The 24,097-nt window shown below is 42.1% G+C and overlaps 1 protein-coding gene across 1 annotated transcript in view; it reads left to right on the forward strand.

Moving 5' to 3' along the window:
• il11ra (interleukin 11 receptor subunit alpha) overlaps positions 1 to 24,097 on the forward strand; it is a 48,505-nt gene that overhangs the window by 8,902 nt on the left and 15,506 nt on the right. The window contains exon 2 of the mRNA XM_076079887.1: positions 22,717 to 22,813. Within this exon, the coding sequence (XP_075936002.1) occupies positions 22,717 to 22,813 (97 nt within the window). The remainder of the gene's footprint in view (positions 1 to 22,716; positions 22,814 to 24,097) is intronic.

Consider the following 24,097-nt stretch of genomic DNA (forward strand, 5'->3'; position numbering starts at 1 on the left):
TTAACTCACATTGTACAGACAAAATGATGTGCCAATAATGTGCCATTTTGATGATTATTTCTTTGTTTTAAAATACTTTGTCAGTGTTTCTTTAGAGTTGTCCCTGGGGTCGGTTATGGTTTGAAAATGTTTGATACAGATACCAGTTTGAAATCGGTACCACTGAGAGACTTTGTGTGAATGAAAACCTCGCGGCCTAATTAGTGGACCAACTATGTTTCTATAAATGACTACCGCTAACTTCTCTACTATATGAAACATATCTTTCTATGTAAACATTCTGTTTTCTTGAAGTGACAGTACATTATGTAAACAGTCTGTCACTGTGACGATATTAATTTAGTAAAAAAGATGTTGGCACCGTCAGAAGAAACAGAAGATCAAACACTCGTTCTACCACCATACCAAATTCTGTTCTCAAATTTAAAACCATAACTTTCTTCAAACATTCATCAGATACCTTTCCCAATATTTATCACTTTTGGAAATCCACATGACCTCACCTGTGTGTGTGGAGAGGCTCCACCGCACAATGCGAAACACAGAAGCAGAAGATAATAATGGTGTTGTGAAATGTTTGCAGCATTGCAAGAATATAGGAGATACACTGGCAGTTCTTTGGGTCGCATGTTGAAACGTTTCCGATGGCGCTTGTAGGTGAAGGTAGGTCTTTTCTCTGCTTCTATGCAATAGCACAATCACCATAAAGCACCGACATTTGGCACAAGTTTGTCGATACCAGGGCGGACCGCCATAAGTTGATCACTGTTTTCTGATACCCAGTCCTAGTTGTCCAGCTCTAATCTAGCTTGTACATTTTAATAACCATTTTGCAGTTATGGCAAGATTAAAGTCTCCCTCTACGAAAAAAATTGTTTTGCTTATTGATACTTGAGTTGGATGGCTAAGCTTCACTGTGCAGAATGATGAATGTGCAGAGTTTGTTTTCACATCCATCTGCAAAAGAGTGGAAAGTGAAATGATCATTATTTGCATATTCATAGATTACTGGATCTTTTTTAATGAGCTAGACGGAGGAGATGGAATTTTAAGATGAACTGGTTAATTGAACCTTCTTGTGGGAAAAGCATAAAAGACACAAATTATTTTTAAATGTCTTCAAACATGTCATTTTCTGCAGGCACTAAAAGAAAGAATCTAGAGGAGAGGAGACAGGAGTTCAGATGGTGGGTACGGACTAAAACGTCTATTAACTGTTTGTATTCAGCCCTTCACAAAAGAGTTTCAGCTAAATGGGTGGAAGATAACGGTGGGTGGTCTAGGTTTTTAGAGTCCACCCTTTTGTTTGAAAGTGTCGCCACTGTGGGTAAAAGTGTAAGTGTTTCTGCTGCAACAAGGCGACTATTTTTACCGGACTACTCGTATACATAATTGATAGATTTGTCGGTTTAAATTATGTGACAGTCAGTTATGATGTAGCACAATGCCTCTGGGGTACTAAAAGTGTGTGTGTGTGTACCTTTGATGACATAATTCTGTTGGAATGTCTATGAGAGATAAGTATGAACCTGCTTCTACCTCTGTTCTTCTTTCAGTTTTGTTACTCCCTTGTTCACTCTTAACCTCCCTCTCCCTGTTTCGACCTCTTCATTATTTTATTGGCTGTCTGTCTCACTCTATCCTGTCTTGCTGCCCCCCCCTGCTGTGTTTGTTGTCTTTATGGCGCGTTGGCAGTCTTAGAGGAGGATAAATGGGTGTTATCGAGCATGGTGATCATATCTGATCTGGCAGGCAGGTGGCCGAAACAAATGAGCAGGAAGCCAAGGCTACACTGGCTACGTTTCTTTGATGAGCGCATGTTTACACTGAAGCTTACAAGTGTCCAAATTCTCCTTTTTGAATGACTCAGGAGGAAGCTTGTCGTTGAGGAGCTGACGTACATGGAGACCAATTATTTTAGGGAGAGAATGGCAAAATCTGAATCCACGATGATGGGTGAAGAAGTGGAAAATCTGAATGCAAACTACCAGGTGTAAAGGGGGCCTGTGTACCATCTTGTGCTATTTGGTTAGCCAGTCCATGCACTGTTGCATGTATAGACTCATTACCGGATCCATTCTGATCCATTTTATAGAAATGTGTGCATTCTCTAGATTTATAACAAAAGTTATATTTCAAGTTCATTGTTCTTTGTTAGATCTTTTTGGAGGCTAGATTAAGTACTTTCTGTCCTTTCTAATAAAATAAATACATAAAAAAACTTTACTGTCATAATGATTTCCTTAATAAAGGGCCGATAACTTGCTTAAACATTTGGTGTGAGTTCTCAGCTCTCTATCAAATCCACCTTGGTAGAGCGGCGTTGGCTAAATATGGCATTGTCTGCAAGCTGCAGTTTGTTGGAATTTTCGACTGAATGCTCGTTTGAAGACAGTTTTATTGCCGGTGTTAAGGTTGGTTGCAATGAGTCAAGCAGGCAGAGTTGACGTCACACTTCAAAAACACCGCTCGGCACTAGAGAAAATGATGAATCTAGAACGGATAGATGGATATGACGAATGACCTCAGCCTTTGTGTTGTTATGCCAAATGCATGGTGTTAAACACATTAGATCGGATTTGTTAACAGACGTCAGTCAAGAGGTATTGTTGCAGCATGAAGGTACGCAGCATGCACCCACCGTTCGTTTGCTATGGACGCAATTCTTAATTGACCATCACTCAATTTAGAATATAAGGCTGTTCTTAACCATAGCTTGTATATAAGAAGTGGACGTAGTCATCGTGACGCCACCCATTAGTTTGTGGACTGGCGTTGTGAAGCCTTGAGTTCAGCGATTTGGCCGTCGCCATCTTGGATTTTTCCCAATCAGTGAGAGGAAGTTACCATATTTGGAATGCGGAGGAGTGACGTAGAGACAACGTATACGACTCTGGTAGCGGCAGCGACCTGTCAATCACAGTAAGCCCGCCCTAAAGCATACCCTGCTTTATGCTCTATTTGACTCCAAATGGACCATAATTTACTAAATGAACATCATGATGTATTGAAGAAGACTTGAAACCAGAGATTGAGACCATAAACTCATGTTTACAATGTTTACTGAGGTAATAAATCAAGAGAGAAGTAGAGTCATTTTCTCATAGACAACCAGCATAATAATAATAATAATACAACCAGAGGAGTCTCCCCCTGATGGCCAATAGAGAGAATGCAAGTTTTAAGACACTTCCGCGTCGACCTAACTCGTCAGAACCGGAGGTTGCCGCCTGTTCTTAATTAATTAACAGGTTATGTCTTGCAGCTTTATTAACGTAGCCTTTTTTTGGGGAGGAGGGGACCTTGAATATAGAGGACCAGTCAATAATACATGTACAAACTGTGGTGCCACCAAAACCTATAACAATATATTTGACAGAGAAAGTAATGAAATACAGTTAATAAAGCAAATTATTAAATCAAATTAAATTAAATTCAATTTATTTTTGTATAGCCCAAAATCACAAATTACAAATTTGCCTCAGAGGGCTTTACAATATGTACACATTTGACATCCTCTTGTCCCGGAACCCTCACATCGGAACAGGAAAAACTCCCCCAAATGGCACATTAACAAAATAGTAAAGGGGAAACATGCCTATGTGTCCCGTGTTGGATAAGCCTTTTATGACGACCATGTGGAGCGTGTTTACATTTTTAAAACCTTTTGTTTTACCCCGGTCAACATTAGGCTAATGCATTAGCTAACAATCCAGACGGTCATAGCAAAAGCATGGGATCCGTTCACCTGTTTTTATGCACGTCTTCAATTCGTGCATAAAAAAAAAATCCTGACTCTAAAAAGTTTTCTATCAACACTATATATTTGATATAAGTTGTCATTCATGGAGTACAACTAATGCCTGAGCAAGTGAAATGGTTTGGAGTTGTTTTCTGGTTTGACAGATTTTTATCTCTGAAAAAACTCCGTCCCTCTGAACCCGCCTTTGATGTCGAGCAGTAATCGGTCTCATGGATCACTCCAGAGAGACGCACACACACACATGCACACGCACACACAGGACACGTACATACATCTATGCAGCGTGTACTCGAAATCAACAAACTTTGAAACCAAATCATGGCGGTGCACTGTGAACCCCCCCCCCCCCCTATCTGCCTCGCTAAACAGACCGGTGTCGGGTGGCCCGGCTGTTTGCGATGCCAGGTCCATGCAGCAGAGCCACACAGTGTCTCTCTCTTTCTTTCTCTCTCTCTACGTCTCTATGTCTCTCTCTTTATGTCTCTCTGTCTCTATGTCTCTCTCTCTTTCTTTCTCTCTCGGTCTTTCTGTCTCTCTCTCTCTCTCTTTATGTCTCGCTCCCTTATCCCAGACAGGAACTTCGTTACAGCATCCTATAACCTGTTTAGCACAGCAAGTGATTTGACGGTAATGAGGTTGTTGATGATTTTGTTCTTGCGGGGGCCTTTTGTTCCATCGATGGAAGTCTTGATGTACTTATCCTGCTGCATTGGTTCACGTGAAAGGTTCTCTGCTTCTCTGCTATCGTCCGAACAGTGCAAGATGAGCTTTGTGAGCATTCGCTTCAGCTTGGCATATAAAGGACTGAATAGTGTACTGTAGATCCTGCAGTGTACACTGCAGCTCAACTCTGTGTGTTTGTATGTGTTTTGGGCTGTTTGCTTTACTGCATGATCTTTTTCGCCTGATCCAGTCATAGAGAGTTTGATTCAGCTTGACATGGAAACCAAGCCCCCTAAACAGTTTTTTTTATTTTTTATTTTTCTGTTTTTATTGGGGGTTTACGGTTAATGTTTGGAATGATATGTGTGGCAGCCCACCAATGCTAGCTTGTATGACACCATTTTTTGGGGTTTTTTTGTTTCAAGTGCACAGTGTTGCATTTGGGTTTCTTTTTTTGCTCGCCACATAAATGCTGAAAGTAAGGTGTGCATTACACATTTAGTCCAGATGTTAATTGAGTTAATCCAGCTGTGACCCCTTACTGGTCTGTCCAGCGTTTATGCTCATTTCATCCCATTTAAAAGCACATATTAAAGGATTTTCTTCGTATTCCTCCATTTTTCTTTTTTTTTCTTTTCTACCCCCCGTCCCTTCCTCAATTTCTATTCCATTACTCAATCTAAAATGAATTAAATAAAACAAATCCCAAAATGACAAGTGTATGGGTTTAAACAGAACAGATCACTTGGAGCAAATGACTCCCTGTGCTCAAATGATGCAAATTCTGCTTTCTGCTTTTACACAATCGGCAAAGTGAAAATATGAGACGTGTCTAAAAAACATAACGGCACAAGATGTACCAATGGGGTTAATCCGCAGGATTTCTTCTTCTGCTCGTTTGTTTTTATTTGTATTGTTTACATTTTTCCATCTGGTTTTGATTTGCTTCCTCTCATTAGTTTGGTTTGTTTTTTTCATTTCTTTGTCTCCGTTGTTGGTGTGAAGACTCATTGCCACTGTGTTTTTACAACCGGCTTTGTGTCTGTAGCTTGACTACAGAGAACTGTCACAAACTGGTCCGACTCCTAATCTTATTTACTTCTTCTTCGATCATATAGCTCTTGATTTATTGACAATTTTGCCACTTTTAGATTTAGGTAGGAACCTTGTACAGCTGCTTGTGCTGAGACAAAATTGATTGTTGGAGAACTTTGGCTTCTTTTGTTCAGTAAAAGAAGGGGTTTTGTTAAAAAATATGTTTGTGTATACAGTATATGTGTTCACTCTGCAGTGAAACAAAAAACTGCATAACTTCCTGTCTACCATCTCTCCATCAAAGTGGGTGAAGTGTTTAGAACCATAGATTATATTTAAGAAGAATCTGGTCTAAGAATCCACTTCACCCACCTGTTTGTGGACTACAATTTCGAGCCTTGAGTTCGGCCATCTTTGGTTTTTTTGCCAACAGAAGTGACACAAGAGGGTGGAGCTTAATACAACCAAATGCGGGACAAAATCATTTTAGGGGACCAAAATGTTACAACTAACTTTCAACTGAAAACTGTGAAAGGTTTAAAGTTCTAAGACGAAAACACGGACTACTCCCAGACGAACAATGTGGTGGCGATTATCAATCAGAAGATAGCCCCGCCCTAAAGGATACACATCATTTACTGTCTTGAAGAAGACTTGAAACTAGAGATTGAGACCATAAACTCATGTTTACAATGTGTACTGAGGTAATAAATCAAGAGAGAAGTAGAGTCATTTTCTCATAGACTTCTATACAATCAGACTTCTATTTGTAACCAGAGGAGTCGCCCCCTAAAAGAATGCAAGTTCAAGGCACTTCTGCATTGGCTTCACTTCTCAGAACCGGAGGTTGCTGCCTATTGTAAATAATTGTATAACATTCAGTTAATGTTCTGTTTGTATAAGTTCATGACTAGCGGGACATTTCTTTACTTACATCAAATAGTAGATTACATTAACATTATTCAGTACCTCTGTGTCTGCGTTCGTCTCGTTTCCAGCAGCATTTTTGAACAGTCAGTCAGACAGTGGTAATTAAAGAATCATGGCTTTCTTATAGTTATGCTCTCTCGGGATTGTTTCCCCCTCTGGTGTGGAGTGTGCTGTGAGTGGAAGTTTAACCCACTGTTTCACTGTGACCTTGTGTCTACAACTGAAGTACATTAAACACGACTCCCCCCGTCTGCCCGTCCTCTCTCTCTCATCTCTTCTTTCACTGACTGTTTTTTCTCAGTAGCTTATCTCTTATTTTTTCTCCTTCACCCCTTTCTCTCATGTCCATTCTGTTGCCTACTAAACTCTCTCTCTCTCTCTGCGTGTTAGGACAGTGAGCCAGCCAGTCGGCGGTAGTAATGGGGAAAGCATAGAGTTCCCAGCACCAGAGTGACTCATCGTTCTAGGGAACAGAGGTCATGTGTGTGTGGGGGTGGATTTGGGTGGTAGGGGGTGGGTTTCCTATGTTGTGTGTGTGTGTGTGTGTGTGTGTGTGTGTGTGTGTGTGTTTGCTCTCTAACATGTTTGTTATTTGGGTGTATACGTTTCCAATGCTTCCTTCCTGCTGAACACAGCGAATGCCGGTTGCGTTAAAAGGTCATCTGTCGGTGAAAGTCCAACATACATAAACTCACACACACACACACACGGAAGCTCATTTCCAATATGGTGCCATGAAGTGAAAGTCTTTGGCTTTACTACCACTCTTTAGTGCTATTTGTTAATTGCTTTTCTTTCGATCTTTCCCACGTCCCATGAACAGTTTTAGATTTTCACCCCTTTGGCATAGTCACTACATGTTACAATTATTCAGGCTACTCAGAAATGGCACAATTTTTAATACTCTGCACATTTAAGGACAGTTTTTATAAATAAAATAATAAAAAAGAATGGCTAGATTTGGCTTCTCTGCCCGTACGTCCACACGTATATAAATAGGTAGAGAATAATGTCTTTGTTCCAGCGATATAACTACTGAGAAGAATCTATTGACAGTGAAAAAAAAAGGAAAAGTTTTCACATATTTTTTGCATGACTATGATATAAACAGGGAGTATAACTCACACTGAAGAAAAGACTCTAAACAGGATTATGAGGCAAATGAGAAACGGCCATATTTATTGGTGTGATGTCAGCAGGAGTGAGATTTTCTTTTTTTTTCCATCAACCAGGGTTCAAAGGGAAACACGTTTTTAGTTATTTCAGGTATGTCTTTTTTACACAAGCCAGAGTTGGAGCTGCCAGGATACTTTTGCGTCTGAATCCGTTTGTGTCATTGTAATGACACAGTGTCACCGTGAACGAATGCTAATACTCCTGAAGGCGACCCGGTTTATCATCTGTGTATATTCCAGCACATGCATGTGTGTGTTTCTCAGCGTTGCATAAAACAGCAATCTGCAACTATCTGCTTCATGTCTTTATAATTGCTCCCAGCAGTAGAGCGGCGCCAGTCAATGTACATGGGCGCGCATTTGCACGTACACACACACGCACACACACATACACACACACACACACACACACACACACACACACACACATACATTAACTCACGCAGCACATCATCAGAGGAGTGTGGCAAAGCAGAACTGGGCAGAGTTTGTTGGCAGGCCAGCCTGCTGGCTTATTGACTTGGACAGAATTTGAAACAGCTATCATCATCAGCATATGCCTGTGTGTGTGTGTGTGTGTGTGTGTGTGTCTTCATGCATTTGATATACTTTATTTTTTTCCAGGCTCTGACAACTGGCTGATCTATCTCTCTATCGCGGTCACAATCGAGCTATTTGTTTGGTTAGCACAGAAAGCGAATGCAGCTGCAACACAATCAGATCCACATTGCTAACCAAAATATCAATCATTTCATTTCACTGTCACAAAAACACTCTTTTCAAGTCCGTCAAGTCCAAATTTATCTCCGAATTTTTTTCCGTTTCTATTTCCGATGATGGGTTGGCTGTGCAGGTCGAGTCATTGATCTCAGCAAAGGTGTGTGTGTGTGTGTGGGGGGGGGGGGGGGGGGGGGCGTGCGTGTGTAGGCACGTGTGTGTGTGTGCGCGCGCCTGTGGCTGTGTGTGTCTCTGTGGAAGGCCTTGCTGGATAACACAGAGCAGATGTGGGTGGGTAGGTGGGTGTATGTTTAAAGAGCCTGTCATTGGCTCATACAGAACAGATGTTTGTTGGGCCATCATCATCATCTTCATCCTCCTCCTCCTCTGGCTTCCAGAAGATCCAAACTGTTCTGCTACATTTCAGACGCTAAACCAAACATGGCGTAAAGTGTAGACCCCCCCGATTACGAGGGCACATGCATGCGATGGCGCGCCATGTCGGGCCGGGTGATTGGTCGGAGCCAGATGTATTGACAGATGTTTAGCTCAGTACGCAGATGGCTGGGAGTCTTAACTAAGACTCTATTGCTTTGGAATTTTCCAAACCAAAGTTATAAAGTGGCTGCGGTTTACGGTGATATTATGGTACTGCCAGCTGACTCCAGTTGAACGTGGTCCAAACAGTTGAGCACAGTTTAGCACAGCCAAACATGTTGAGAGGTGCCAGTTGGTTTTTGTTTGTAAAAAAAAGTTTCCTTTGTCACCTTTATTTGGTACTTTGGTTATTTTAGGGCTGCTTTAAATGTAACCAGAGCTTGTAAACGAATGTCACCAGAACTTTTGCTTTCTGTTGCTGGTTTGGTTAACTGTCGTATTTCAAATTAACCCTCTAAACCCCAAGCAGTTTTGAGGCTTTTTTTTGTCACATTTTACTCTCTGTGGCCTTGGTTTTCACTGCAGTATATAAGTCCTGCATCTCTATGGAAACAGCACCATCATGACTAGAACCAGAGAGGAGTCAAAAATGTCTTGTGGGCAGTATAACACAAGACGCATATAACGCATTTACAATGCCATAAATCATGAAAAAGAAGAAAAACACAAGTTCAATTTATTTTACAAAAATAGGAAAACAATGGAGTCTATACATCCAACATTCCTCCAAGTGTTACCAATGTTGGAAAAAAAGTTAGAGGCTCTACGTGCTATATATATTGAGCTATTCACATTTTTACAACCTCTACTTCCAGCTTCTCCTTTCCTCAGTGCTCTGTGTTCAGCAGCCTGCAGTTCAGTCCAAGTTTCACAGAATTGTTGTCACGTGACTGTTGGTCTCTGGTGAGTCAGTCATGTCTTCCTAGTAGCACTGAGGAGCTCAGAATTTAATGTTTTTTACAGGATCTTGTTAAAGCAAAAGGTTTATTTCGGGGTGAGAATTTAAATGAGTCATTTAGAATAAAATGTTTTTGATGAAATATCACAATTTTAAGCTTTGTTTTGGCAGATTTTTCTGATGGAAGTGTTCATCACACACGATGTGTTCAAGGACCGTTGGAAAGATGGAAATCTGACGATAATGATGGTTTTTACAGCTTCTGCCTGTGATAAATGTTGTAGTTTTAATGTTTGTTTAAAGAAAACAAGCTTTAATGCTTCAATCCCGCTGGCGGTTTTGGGGTTCAGAGAGTTAACTGCACCCCAGTAAACAACATGCTCTTGAAAAAGAATGGCCAGCCGACCCAAACTATCCAAACTAACGGATGTCATACTGAAACAGGCTAACAATGCGTACACACCAAGCTTGCATACAGTAATTTGTCCGATACTGGAGCCTATGATAAATATAAAAAGTCCCAGTAATACTTTTCTGACCTGTCGTCAGAACTCCAGGAATTCTCCAGGAATTCAGAGATGCAAAAAAAAGCACGCTCCATTTAGAATAACACAGTGTTTGGTGTTTGGTGTGAAAAGATCGAGATGCACGTCATTCACCGCAGAGCGTTCAAGCAGCGTCTGGCTTTCAAAGGTTAATCCTAAAAACTGTGATCCATACTGAAGCATGGGTTTTGTGTTGTGCTGCACCACTCGAGGAAGGTTTGTTGTCCAGGAGAACATCTGTTTGGTCACTCTGTTTGCGGTGCTGAGGCCCTCTCGCAGGAGGGCATGGTTGACGGCCACTAAGCTGGAACAAAATGTCTCGGCTCATAGAAGTGATTTTAAATGCAGACCTTTTTGAAGCTGTTTACCGAGCAAAAGAGAAGTTGGGACAAAACTTTCTCTTTAGGTCACAGAAATGACATCAGCTCTGGAGAGCAAAACCTCTTCCTGCAATCTGTGAAAAGGACACATTTACTGTGTGAGTAACATCATGTGGACTCTGCTCACTATGCCTTTTCATATGCTTCACTATGCTTGTTCTTCACAATACTGAAGTTCTTCAGCTAATTCCAGGCGGCATCCTCGGGTTGTGAAAAGTGAAGCCAATGGGGAAGTGTCTTAAACTTGCATTCTTTCTAACGGCCAGCAGGGGGCGACTCCTCTGGTTACAAATAGAAGTCTTATTGTATAGAAGTCTATGAGAAAATGACTCTACTTCTCTCTTGATTTATCACCCCGGTAAACATTGTAAACATGAGTTTATGGTCTCAATCTCTAGTTTCAAGTCTTCTTCAATACAGCATGATGTTCATTTAGTAAATTATGGTCCATTTAGTGTCAAACAGACCATAAAGCAGAGTATGCTTTAGGGCGGGCTTACTGTGTTTGACAGGTCGCTACCAGAGTCTACGTCACTCGCCCTTAGTGCTGACATGGTCACTTCTATTCACTGGTTGCAAAAACCAAGATGGCTACGGCCAAAACGCCGAACTCAAGGCTTCAAAACTGTAGTCCACAAACCAATGGGTGGCCTCACGGTAACTACGTCCACTTCTTCTACACAGTCCATGGCTAATTCACAGAGCACATGGACACCACTACACTTTGAATGCTCAGGATGCTGCAGTCAGAGCCTGGCTGTGGCTTGCATTAGCTCCTGGTGGTGGTTACTATGGTGCTGCCTGTCAACATAGAGCTCCCTCCCTAAGCAGCGTGATACAAACAGCTAACACCTGCTGCTATACATAGTCTGTCAGTGGTTGTCAACACAGCTCACACGTTATCTCTTCCTTCTGCATCATCACATAGTGTTTCTCAGTTAGGGATTACTCTATATCTCTATTTAATAAGTCACCAGATATCCTAACATTTCCTTTAGAGGAAATGGGAATTACCGGAGCATTTCAGCTGATACGTGACCAGCGGGATTGGCTGAGAACATTCGACATCAGCTAAACTTCTGTTGGTCATCAGTTATCAACGTACTTCCTTGTTTCCTTGCCAAAACAGTGGCTGATTCTGGTAAGGGCCAGGTTTATATACTTTTTAGGCCTGCGGTTATCTATTTTGTAGTTAAATATCACAATAAAAGAGTGACACATTTCTCTTTAACAGTTTCCTAGAGCCCAAGATTGCGGTGGTGTTTTGTTTTTTTCCTAGAAGATATAAGATATTCAATTTACAATGCTATAGAACTGAGAGAAACAGCAAGTCCTCATATTTGAGAAGCTGGAACCACAAAATATTTGCCTTTTTTTTTTTTAATAAACGAGTGGACCGCTTAATCAGATATCAAGATTGTTGATTCATTTGCTAACAATTGACTGATTTTCAGCCCTACTAGCTTTGGATTCTTACTCATCTAACCAATTTATTGGAACGCAAGACAACCACATGAATACAGTCGCAGTATATTACACCAGCCTGAGTCAGTATTGAACAAGTCATAATTCAGCTAAGTGTGAAATAGCAACAAGTTTAATCCTGATCTTCAGCTTTATACCCAAAACACATTTGAGTCAAAGTTCTTCTAAAATTGCTTTCTTTTTCGGTGCTTGCTAGTTCCTCGCCAGGGTAATTACCATTTTTTGTTAATTATTGTGACCAACTGTTGTATTAGAATCTTGTAGATAACAGTTACACCAAATAACAATGAGTCCTGTAATGTATGGAGTTGAATAACGCACACCTAAATAGTGATACACTACCGAAAAAGAGCAAAAGAACAGATTTATGTGGATTACTAAATGCACGATGTATATGTGCCTTCTGGGTACGTCATTGATCTCAGTCACCAAAATGAAAAAGAGCTTCTGTGAACCCAGCGGGGTATCTATTGTGTTTGTGATTGGTGCTCTAAAAACAACAAATGTGTGTATTGACTTCCAGGCCGAGGATGTGTGTGTGTGTGTGTGTGTGTGTGTGTGTGTGTGTGTGTGTGTGTGTGTGTGTGTGTGTGTGTGTGTGTGTGTGTGTGTGTGTGTGTGTGTGTGTGTGTGTGTGTGTGTGTGTGTGTGTGAATGCAAACGCAAACGTGCGTTAAGCGTTAGTTTACATGTGAAGTTGGCGTCAGTACAAACTTGTATGCTAGCGGGATTGTGGTCTTCAGTCAACTGTGTGTGTGTGTGTGTGTGTGTGTCTGTGTGTGTTTAGTATATGTGTTTTGTGTGTGAATAGCTGGCATATGGTAGCCATCTTGCCCTGGCGGCAGAACTGGAGGAAATTCCTGCGTTGTAGAGCTAAAGCCAAGATGCTGCCGCCGCACACACACACACACACACACACACACACACACACACACACACACACACACACAGTACAGGTTTGAGATACTTGTGCCAAAGACGCACACACAAAGATATATTTTTACTTTCTGAAAGGACTAACAAGGTGACGGAGGGAAGTCTGTTTTTTACTAATGAGCCAAAAAGCTGAGTTTTCTGATTGCTTAACGTATAATTACTTCTACATAATACTCTCACTCTTTCTGTCTGTCTCACACACACACACACTCCGGCCTTGGTCTGTCGGTTGGCTGGGCGCTATCTCCGTACACACATGGCAGCCATTACTCAATGTGTGTTTAGGCTCGGGCAGAAGTTGGAAGTGAGCCTGGCGGCTGGACCGACCGCTCCACCGCTAGATTGTACTGGCGAGGTCTAGATTCCGTACGGCCCGTTTCCCAGGATGCAGTGTTAGCCGTGGCTTAAGGTATTACGGCCTGTCTATCTTCCATTTATCGTGGTTAGAGCCATTAGAGAAATCCAACCTAATGTATTCATCCTAGCAGTGCTTGTGTGGCATTGGTCTGTGTCAACATCTTCAACTAGGCTTCTACTCTCTACTATTATTCCTACAGTAGCCAACAAAACGAAACTTTAAGGTCCCATACTGTGGAAAGTCATTTTTTTAAATGTATTATAAGGAAGAGGTAGATGCTATATACATACTGTTAAAGTAGATTCTGAAAACTGGTCACGCTGACCATAAATTTAAAGCGACAGGCGCTAAAAAGGAGCGTTTCAGAGAAAGATTGATTACAGGTATGTTCGGACAAACCGTATGAGAAAATCAAAGTGTTTGTTGAGCATTAAAGCGTGTAAACATGTTGTAAATACAAGTATGAGCCTGAAAATGAGCATATTGTGTCTCCTTTAAATAACACATTAATCTTTAATTTGGAAAGCAGGAATCTGTATAACACAATGTTACCATTCCGTCATCATAAGAGTTCACAAAAAGCTAATACTAATACTACTAATAATATTTACCAAACTAATTTGGTAATTTACCAAACACTTCAACCTTTATATTGTTTAGTTATACACATGAGAGAAGCAGGTGAATGTATTTGAATTTAAACCAAAGCTCTTTGTGTCTGTATCTGTTCCCTGGCTGCCCAGATGTTTCCACCACTGCTTTTGTCCTTCCTTAGTAACAGGTTTCCTCTGCCTATAATCTCTTCTTATCCTCCTCAGGAACACAACGTCTCATTTTTCCACTTCAACCGTTTCCTTGTCTTGTGTGCACTCCGGACCTGTCCACATCAGATCATTTTGATTCCAGAGCCTGACTCAACCTTTCTCTGCCCACTGGATGCTGATAACGTATCTCTTTCTCGCTGCACGTCTCCGTTGTCTTAGTCCTCTATGAATTTCTTTCCCCCTTTGATTTAAACTCTCATTAGTGCTAGCGGCTCTCTTGGACCAGTCTGTTTTTAAATGTATTTTAAATGCCTGACTCCACGTGTAATTCTTAGACCGGGTCAGATGTAGCTAAGTGGGGGAAGAAAAAGAGAATGAAGAAATAGAAGTTGCTTTTACCCCTAAACATATTCGGCATTAGTAAATATACAACTTTGATCAAATAAATAAATAGAAATTTGTGTGAATTTTCCTGGACTAATGGCAAAATTTGTGTTTGGGAAAAATCTGAGGTGTGATCTCTTGTTTTTCGTGTGTGTGGCGGCCCATCTTTGCTCCCTTTCTCGCCTGTTAACACCTTTTCTTCATGAGGTGATTAGCATCTGGCCCAGGCTGCAAAGTGCAAACATCTCAGTGAGGCGCGCAGAGGGAAAAGAGACGCACACAGAATTCAAAACGACACACTCGAAAGAATTAAACGTAACGCGCCACAGTCGAACGGATATTGGCGTTCAGTGTGGTCAGGGAAACGCGTGAAAGAGATGGAAGGATAGAGAAAGAGAGGAGAGGCAGAAAGCTATTTCCATCCCCCGCCATCCTGTGGGGTGTAATTAAGGCTTATCACACAGTTTTTTGTTTCTCATACATTTGTTTTATTATTATCATATTTCTGCCTGTGAATCAATATCCCCAAATCTTCCCCTTTCAGCAGCGTCTCCACATAGTAGAGAAAGTCACATGACCGCAGGGAGCCCGGCTCCCACTGAGGAGCTCCACATGTGGAAAAACAACACAAACACCCGCACGCACGTCAGTCACCAGTGTTTTTATCACCTGGAAAGGTTGGATGGAACAGGTTGTGCAGTGGTTGCCGTAGCGACCTGGGTAAACACCAGAGCCATTGTAGTCCTCCCCCCCCCCCCACCCCTCCTCCACCATCCTGGCTTGGCCTCCCTTTGTTGATGTTGGTTTAGTGCACGTGCGCGCACACATGCTTGTGTCACTTAAGATTCTGGCCAATCACTTATCTTCATCATTTCCTTCTCATCATTACTTATTACAGCACCGGTACCCACAATGACACACACACACTCACACACACACACAAACACACACACACACACACACACACACTGATGACCAAATTGTGCTGGCGGTGGGTAAATTAGACATCGGTCTTTGTTAATCTTTAATTCATGACATAAACTCTAATGTCCTATCCTCATGAGCAGGACATCCTGTTATAATTTGTTATGTCACCGGACAGCAAAACAGTGAGTGTGTGTGTGTGTGCATATATATTGACTTCAGAGATGTTTGCGCGTATTTTTTATTAGCCCGTTTGTTCAAACTCTACATTTCTGCCCATCTGTTTGTTTTACCCTGCGCTGGAGCCGCCTTTTCTTCTGCCCTCCCCCCTCTTCTCTCCTTCATTCCTTTTCTTCTGTCTTTTCTCCCCCTCTCGCTTGTGAAGCTGACTGAATGTGCAGCGGCATGCCACAGTGTGAGTGACTAACCATGTGGTATTATGCTGCCGCAGAGAGGACTGGTTAGAACGAAAAAAGAAAAAAAGAGGCCCTTTGGAATTGGATTACTCAGCGTGTGTACACCCCATTTTACTATGAAGTCCTTTTTTTACCATCCACTCTGGATTCGCTCATGGAAACAATAAAGCCCTTCTTTCCTTCCTCAGCAGTCCATTGGTCCCCCCCCCCCCCCCCCCCCCTCCCCCTCCCCCCTCCCCCCCTCCCCAGTGCTTCTAGGCACAGCCGTTTTTGTTAGGATACCCCCGGCTCATCACCCGTGTGACCTCGTTATTGCCGTCAACTCGGAAAGGAATGTTTTTCTTTTTCTTTTTCGCCCGGCAATCTCAGAATGTTCCGTTTCTGCAATTAGTTTTAATTACTCCGGCTGTGGTTCTGCTGCGGATTGCGTTAAGTCTACGGGAAAAAAAAGGAGCAATTTGTTTTTTTTGAGAACAACAAATTGCGTGTTCGGTTCCTCGCTGTTGTGTTTTGCGTCTCTGTGCGTCCCCGGTCACAATCTCCGTGGCTACATTCCCCCTGTCTATTCTGGTTCTCTTGAAGAGTTACAGTGGAAAGGTGACTGGTGGGGGGTGAGTCACAGAATAGGCTCGCAATCACACACACACACACACACACAAAGAGAAAGAGTGTTGAAATTTGAGACGCTCAGAGTGGTCCTTGACGTTGTTTGGTGGTTCTAATGAGAAACATGGTGGCTGTTTTGCATTGAGCATTATCTTTCAGTAGCTAGGAGGCTGGGTGAAGGAAAACAACCACTGTGCAGGTACCTTGGTACCTTAGGGGGCGTCCCGTCTCCGCTATGGACATGTTTACACTGGATGAAAGTGTGTTTTTTTCACATTGAGCTTCAGAAAGAGCTGCTCCAGCTGCTGAGGAAAGTGGTTTGTGGTAAGATCTGGCTGTTACAGACCCCAGTGGTCACGTGGCTTCCAGCAGGAGTTTGGGTATACGTTGATAGGCTCGGGGAGTGAGCTTAACCGTGGCCTCCACTGGTTTTACCGAAGCGTCCGCAGGTTTGTTTCTTTTTGCGTCAGAGAAAAGAAACATCTGATGTTTGTGAGTCTGGCTTTTATTTAAATGTGCACTTTATTGAGGAGACGGTTCAGATTCATTTCACATCAAGCGGAAAAGTGACCATATCTGGTACTAGAATTTCACTAAAATACGACTTTTCTTATTATTTGCACTCTGGGATTGTTTTGGGATCTTGCACAGTGAAGACGTTTATACAGAGGAATTGGATATCATTTACACACCAAAGATTCAAGAAAACTTCTCACTTGTCTCTCCTGTTTTTTTATACAAACACAGCTGAGCTGTAAGAAAAAAGAATAGAAACACAATGTACGAGGACATGCTGCGTAGGTCTGAGAGGACAGATTCTCACTCTGCTCTTGAGGAACGGCATTGTTCTGGTGTTTACTGGACCTTGTGCTGTGTGGCATTAGTGATGGAAAGCTAAGAGGGTCCACGCAGGAAACCGCAGGCAGGGAGGGAGGAAATAGACCTCTAAAGACGGTGAGGGGGAGGTAGAGATAAGAGAGAATTAATAGAACAGAAAAAACAACAACAACAACATGGGAGCGAAGGAAAGGTTGCAGGGAGATGCAGCGTGCATGTTCTGATCTCTGGTTAGTCTGGAGCGAAGCAGGAAAGGGAAGAGGGTAACCTGTGACATAAATATGTTTACTGAACCTTCAACTGGCATCAGAGGGATGGAAACCTCAGGCAAGGACTGAGAGTGTGTGTGTGTGTGTGGGGGGGGGGGGAGGGGGGGATGTGTGCGTCAAGGTCTAAAAAGACTGAAAGTGGTGGACAGAGAAACGTCCTTGGGATTTACCATCAGGCTAGACTTTGCAGACACAAGCATTTAAATTATTATTCCCTTAACCCACAAGCCCATCAACAAGTAGTTATTCACAAAAATAGCCTATTCTTATTATCCTACGCATAAAAGGGCACATTTCCCAAGCAATGACCAATTACGATATCATAGCTCTTAAACTGTCATCTGGACACTGAGGTATGTTGATCTGGTTTTCTATTAACGGGATGACCAGCTGTAGGCCCGAAAACACACTTTTTTTCCAGCCACCTTATAAGCGGACCGGTTGAGTATTCGATGCTCCAAAGATGGCGTAAAATATAATTCTTCTTTGCGGTTTCATCGGAGGGAGTGGCATTGTTGAAAGTCGGAATTAAAGAGTTGACCACCGCACCAGCCGGGGCTACAGGTACAGAATGTACAGAATGTAAAGAGGCTTAAGAAAGCACCAGAGGGAGGGATGGACCGAGGAAGAGGAATGCAAGCGAGCGAGGGAGACAGGGGTCCGTGAGATCTGAATTCTGCTGAGTGCGCCATGTGAAGCTTACAGTGGCGAATGTAACACCATCCCGCTACCTAATAAGGCTCTAGTCGAAATAGAGGATATCTCAGATCCCCTTCAAAGCGTTCAGGATATCGGTGCACGCCTTACGTCTCGACCGCACGGTTTGCATCCGTTTCTTGGCAGATGTGCACTGGATAGTTGATTTCATTAACTCCTCGTCCATCGATCAATGTGTGTGCAGTAATGAGCTGCATGAACCTTTTGCTCTTAAATTGCTAAAGTGTGTTTTTGAAAGCCAGGCCAAGGTGATTTAGAATGACAAACGGGCTGTTAATAATTGCTCCGTGATTCTGTTCCCACCATTTTTAAAGTTGTTTATGGTGTGTTTCACTGAGTGTGATCGAACCTTTTTAACCTTCAAGCTACAGTGAGAAGTAATAGACCGCATAGCTGAGCAAATACAGGTAGGGCATGAAAAAAAAGAAAGCATATGGAAATATTCTGCACAAAGACGGATGGATTTATAACACTATTGGCTTAAGTTCTCTCTGTCATGAGTTTTAGAATACCTGTGTCTGTAGATATATGATCCACAGTGGATTTAGCAGTTTTATTAAACCTCTAAAGAACATTTCAAAACTTTAATAACAATAATAACAATAATGGCTTGACTCCAAATAGAAATCTCTATTTAAAGTACACACACACACACACACACACACACACACACACACACACACACACAGCGTCACAGGCAGTGTGCAAAATACCCGTTGGCAATCGTGGGGTCCCGTGGTGCACTCGTTCCAGTATTACACTTACGTCCTACCCAGACGCATTACGCAATATACAAGATTTCATGGATGCAAGCCAAGGCAGCTAGGCTGTACACACTTTGCACACACACACCACTAAGGATAATATTGTAAACAATAAGGCCGCTCACGCAACTACACAGCGACTACGCCCGGCAACAGAATACAGACAGCGCACTCCCCTCTCTCTGTCTAACGGGACAAGCATGCACACGCTCGAATCCCAACAAGACCTCGGCTGGGCTTCTTCTAGTTGCCGTCCTGGTATCCATGAAGAGGAGAAACCATATGTCCTGCGTTGAACCCAGGTTCTCTCGAGACGTCCTGGATCAAATTTGTCCAGAGGGGGGTCCGTTTAGGTCCACAAATGGACGTGAAGACCGGTTCGCCTCACAACCTGTTGGCTGGCTGTCTCATCGTCTCTGGCACTCACTGTTCATATTTGTGAATACAATGTTTAGCAATTTGAATAATGAAAACTGCTACGAATTAGTACACTTTAGAATACATTTTAGTGACAATTGAAAGTAGCAAATACGCTGCTTTAACAAAATTGGCCGACAACACCGTTCATCAGTGTCTGTAATTCACCAAACACGTTTTCACCGTTGTTTAGACGTTGGCAGCCTTCACATCGCCTGAACGAGCTGAACTTAACACCTCGTCCTCCTGATGAAAAGTTGATGATATTTATGTTTTAAACAATCAGATGATCTGTTTGGCAGTGGGCCCTCATGCTTACAAGGAGGCCAAGAACTGGAGGTCACAGGTTTAATCTCACAGCCACATAAAGGACGTTTATAAATTGCCTTTTAGCAAACCTTCAGGTTCGTCAAAATCTGCTAATGGACACAAGCAAAATGTATGAAGCAACATCCCTTCTCTGACATTTCCACATCATATCGTGGTACAAGACGCCATATTTCCATCCTTTGTTCCTAGCTTCCTCTCACTATTTATGACGTATCATATTTCTGAGGTCCAGTTGCAGTCTCACCTAATCATACTCCCAGACAGCTTTTCTTTGCGAGCTCTCTGTGACCACTTTAGAAGATGTTAAAGCCTTAATTAAAGTGTAGTAAAGCACCGCAGGACTTCCTGTCGGCCTTTGGTTTTGGTTTTCCTCCGCTGCTCCATATGGCGCCGGTAATGTCGGATCACTCCAAAAAGTTTTCCTGTCAGTGAATCTGCTTTCTGTGTTCAAATCTAGCTTCTTCTGTAAAAAAAACAACAAAGTCAATGTGAAGGCACATGGACATGAAATTGTAATCCCTCAAAAACGATCATATATATGCAAAGATGGTGCAATGGGTTCAAATGTAATTTGAAATGTTTAAAGCTTCTGTACTTTTGAAATTTACATTTATATTAATTAGAAAAACTACAAATACGAGCAAAAGACCATGTTTATTCCCCCTATAAATGCAGAAGGACAAATGAGAGCCGATTGATGCATCATTTAATGCACTCATTCCAAACCACAATCACTGACTGAATATGTATGTGCATATATACCTGTGTGTGTGTGTGTGTGTATATATATATATATATGTATATATACATACACATAAAAGATTATGCAAGATGTGGTGCCGTCACTGTGATTCGTAACCTTCTGACTAATCACTCTTTGTGCTCTTCGTGAAGATAAACTCCAGTTTGACATTGAGAAAGACATCTCTCGACATCTCGTTTCTGTACAAATGACAGCGGTGAGCTCTTACTGCTGTGTGATGAATGTATCAGACTGTTATTCAACCCACAGAAACCCTCCCCCTCTGCATACACCTGGCATTGAGCAGTTCAACAGGTGATGCAGAACGATGCATAGTCTCAGAGAAATAAGCACAGCTTCCCACCTCAAGCTTTTGGCTGAAAAAGCTGAAAAGTGCTTTTCAATGTCAGGGTTGCTTTCAGCTTAAAAAGCACATATTTAAGAAAGGAAGTATTGGAGTTGCATAACACTTATGACACGTATTCATACTTTAATACAGGTGTGGAGTGAAAATGAGCTCTGCATCACTTCAGTAATTTTTCTGCGTCTTTAAAAAAAAACAATCCACCTTAAACATTCTGTTAAAATGATCTGTAACTTTGTCTCTCTTTAAAGTCTGGAGGCTGTTAACATTCTTTGACACTGCACAATGACAAGAAAGCCTGACGGAAACAGTTTATTCTTTATTATTCTTTGCGTGGCTTGTGTTTCTAAAGATCAGCAATTGTGTTATCCTGACCCCAGCTTCAACAACATCCTATTTGACCAGGAAACGTATCTCACTGAAGACGTAACGAAACCATTTCTATGGCCTCTAATCTCCCTCTCTCACTGGGTGGGAGTGTTAAGTGTTGATACGTCTCTATGAAGAGAAGCAGCACTAGAGATAAAGACAAGTGTGTTTGTTTGTGTGACTTTGGGCTCAGTAGCGCACAAACACACATACACCAAATAGTCTTTCATACTTTATCACATTCACAGAGCCTGGTTTTTCAGAATAGTCTTTCCAACTGAAAGTATATTTTATGTTTTTTTCTGCTACAGAATACACTCTTAATAATGTCCTGGGCTCAGTAGGAAGAAATTCATTATATGTTTGTTTCATGATGTTTCCCTGTCTGTGCTTACAGTTACTTAGATAGAAACAGCCTATGAAATCGTTTCATTTCAAACATATTTGCGTAAAGCAGTTGTATCACACATCTCATGTTCAATGCAGCTTTTAAGAACGTCCCATGAATGTGTTCAGCGCTAATTAGCATGAATCTTAGCATGCTATCTAGCGAAACTAAGAACACGGAAAACACTGTACCTGGTTAACATCCGCATGTTAGCATAGTCACTGCTAGTGACAGCTAGTTAAGATGCTAATGTTATCTTTTAGCTCAAAGTGCCAAAACAGCCTTACAGCCTTACTACCTGCATAACTGTTAGCATGTATATGGGTACTTACACACACACGCACACACACACACACACACACACACACGCACACACAGACGCACAGCACAAATGTAATACTTTACTTTGCTATTATTATTATTATTATGTAAGAGGACAACAAAAATCAACTTCATGGAGAGAGAGAGAGAGAGAGAGAGGACAGAGACACAGAGAGAGTGTGCACATCTTGGTTAAATTACATAGAAAGAAAGCTCAGGGGTACCAAACCGCTCCATGGATCTGTTCTCCAGCACAACCTGAACTAAAACCTAACAAAGCCAGTGGAAACAGAAAATCATTTCCAGCATCATTTCCTTCTGTTCTTTAATGAGAAATGTGTTGTTAGTTTTGAGAAAGACTCGCGCTGACAGAGGTAGAAGCGACCAGTTGTCTTGAACCGTCGTCTTTGCGTTTTCTGACTGTTCGTGGCATAGAATTTGCAATAATAAGTAAAAGGCAGACACAGAATTTACAGCCTGCAACATGTTATTACCAAACCATTTACACATTGGTATGTTGTTACTGCAGCTCCAGCGAGGAAATTGACCAAAGAAATTGGACGTTTCTGGTTTCCCCAAACATCTTCCTTTTCATGCCAATTTACATGCACGAAATGGACTCAGAATGATGATGATGATGATGATGCTGATGTTGTTATGCTTACCGCCAAAAACTTTAGGCTTGAAAATAACTCCCAATAATTATACCTCTTTTTCTCTTTTTCCCACCTCTCTCTCTCTCTCTCTCTCTCTCTCTCTCTCTCTCTCTCTCTCTCTCTAGATGCCAGGCCTTTTGTCCAGTCCTGTGTGTCTGACAGTCATCTGGTTTCTATCGTGGTCGCTGCGCCCCGGTCGAGCTCAGCTTCGGACTGATGAAGGTAACTCGTCTGCATGCTCACCGAGCAGAGAGACATTTTTCCCGAGGACGTATTTAAGACACACGTACAAACACACGTTTCTGTTAAGGATCAGCCGCGGATTCCTTTGTGAACTATTTTGGGCGCTCTTGACTTATCTCGACTCAAAGTGCTCGTGGGATCTAAAGCTCCTGCAGTAGAAAGGAGGGAGCAAATCCAAAGCAGAGTCCGAGCAGAATCCTGATCAGAGAACTTTTTGTTTTTGTTGAAACACATCAGTGTTCAATGTAATGGTTCCCCCCTTGTCTGATTTTTGATGTGCAACTTCATTTTTTTATAGCTGAATTTGAATTCATGTATTTTTTTTTATTATCTCTCTGCAAACAAGAAATCCATTGTTGAAGCCTTCTTCTTTTGTTCTCCCCCCCCCCCCCCCCCCCCCCACCTCACACAGCGCTTGAAGGATATGTCTGACATTAAGAAACTCTCTTCTTTCTTTGAAAGACTGTCCCCCCCATCGTTGTTTCGGTCTCCCTCTCTCTATTGCTGTATCTCTTTCTGAAGCCAGCCAAATGAACTGCTCCAACAATAAGAGCACTCGCCCTTGGCCCTTCAGGTGAAACTGTCAAAGTTTTCCCCTCCCATTCATTTTACCCTGCGGCAGCTCCAGAGTTCCTTTTTTTATGGTTTGGAAAGTATTGAGTTTCACACAGCTTGCAATTTTCTGTGTCCACCCTGCCATCTGATTTCAATGTCAGGAGAAACTTGCAGTCTTCCTGTGTGAATTAGAGTGTGTGTGTGTGTGTGTGTGTGTGTGTGTGTGTGTGTGTCTGTGTGGTTTTATGCATATGTGTGTGTGTGTGTGTGCTTGCGCATGTGTCTGGGCCCTCTTGCCAGAGGGAGAATCAGATATGAGTGGAACGCTGTGGGTTTGGGGAATAATGTACTTCACTGCCAATAAAACATGAATACACACATTCAGATCAGCCAACTCTTTGCACTGCACTGAGGCCCCAGGTAACGCACACTCACAGGAACATAGGGAGGGGAGTGTGCGTGTGTGTGTGTGTGTGTGTGTGTGTGTGTGTGTGTGTGTGTGTGTGTGTGTGTGTGTGTGTGTGTGTGTGTGTGTGTGTGTGTGTGTGTGTGTGTGTGTGTGTGTGTGTGTGTGTGTGTGTGTGTGTGTGTGTTGTGGTTAAAGGGGAAAAGAAAATCTGGAAAACACTGACGAGAGAGCCATTGAATAAAAAGATTGAGATAAATTAAAAGTTAATGAGAAAAGAGACAAAGGAAGATTTTAATAAT

The sequence above is a fragment of the Anarhichas minor genome, unplaced genomic scaffold (genome assembly GCF_050575085.1).
Source record: "Anarhichas minor isolate MPS153535 unplaced genomic scaffold, ASM5057508v1 ptg000073l, whole genome shotgun sequence".
Lineage (NCBI taxonomy): Eukaryota > Metazoa > Chordata > Actinopteri > Perciformes > Anarhichadidae > Anarhichas > Anarhichas minor.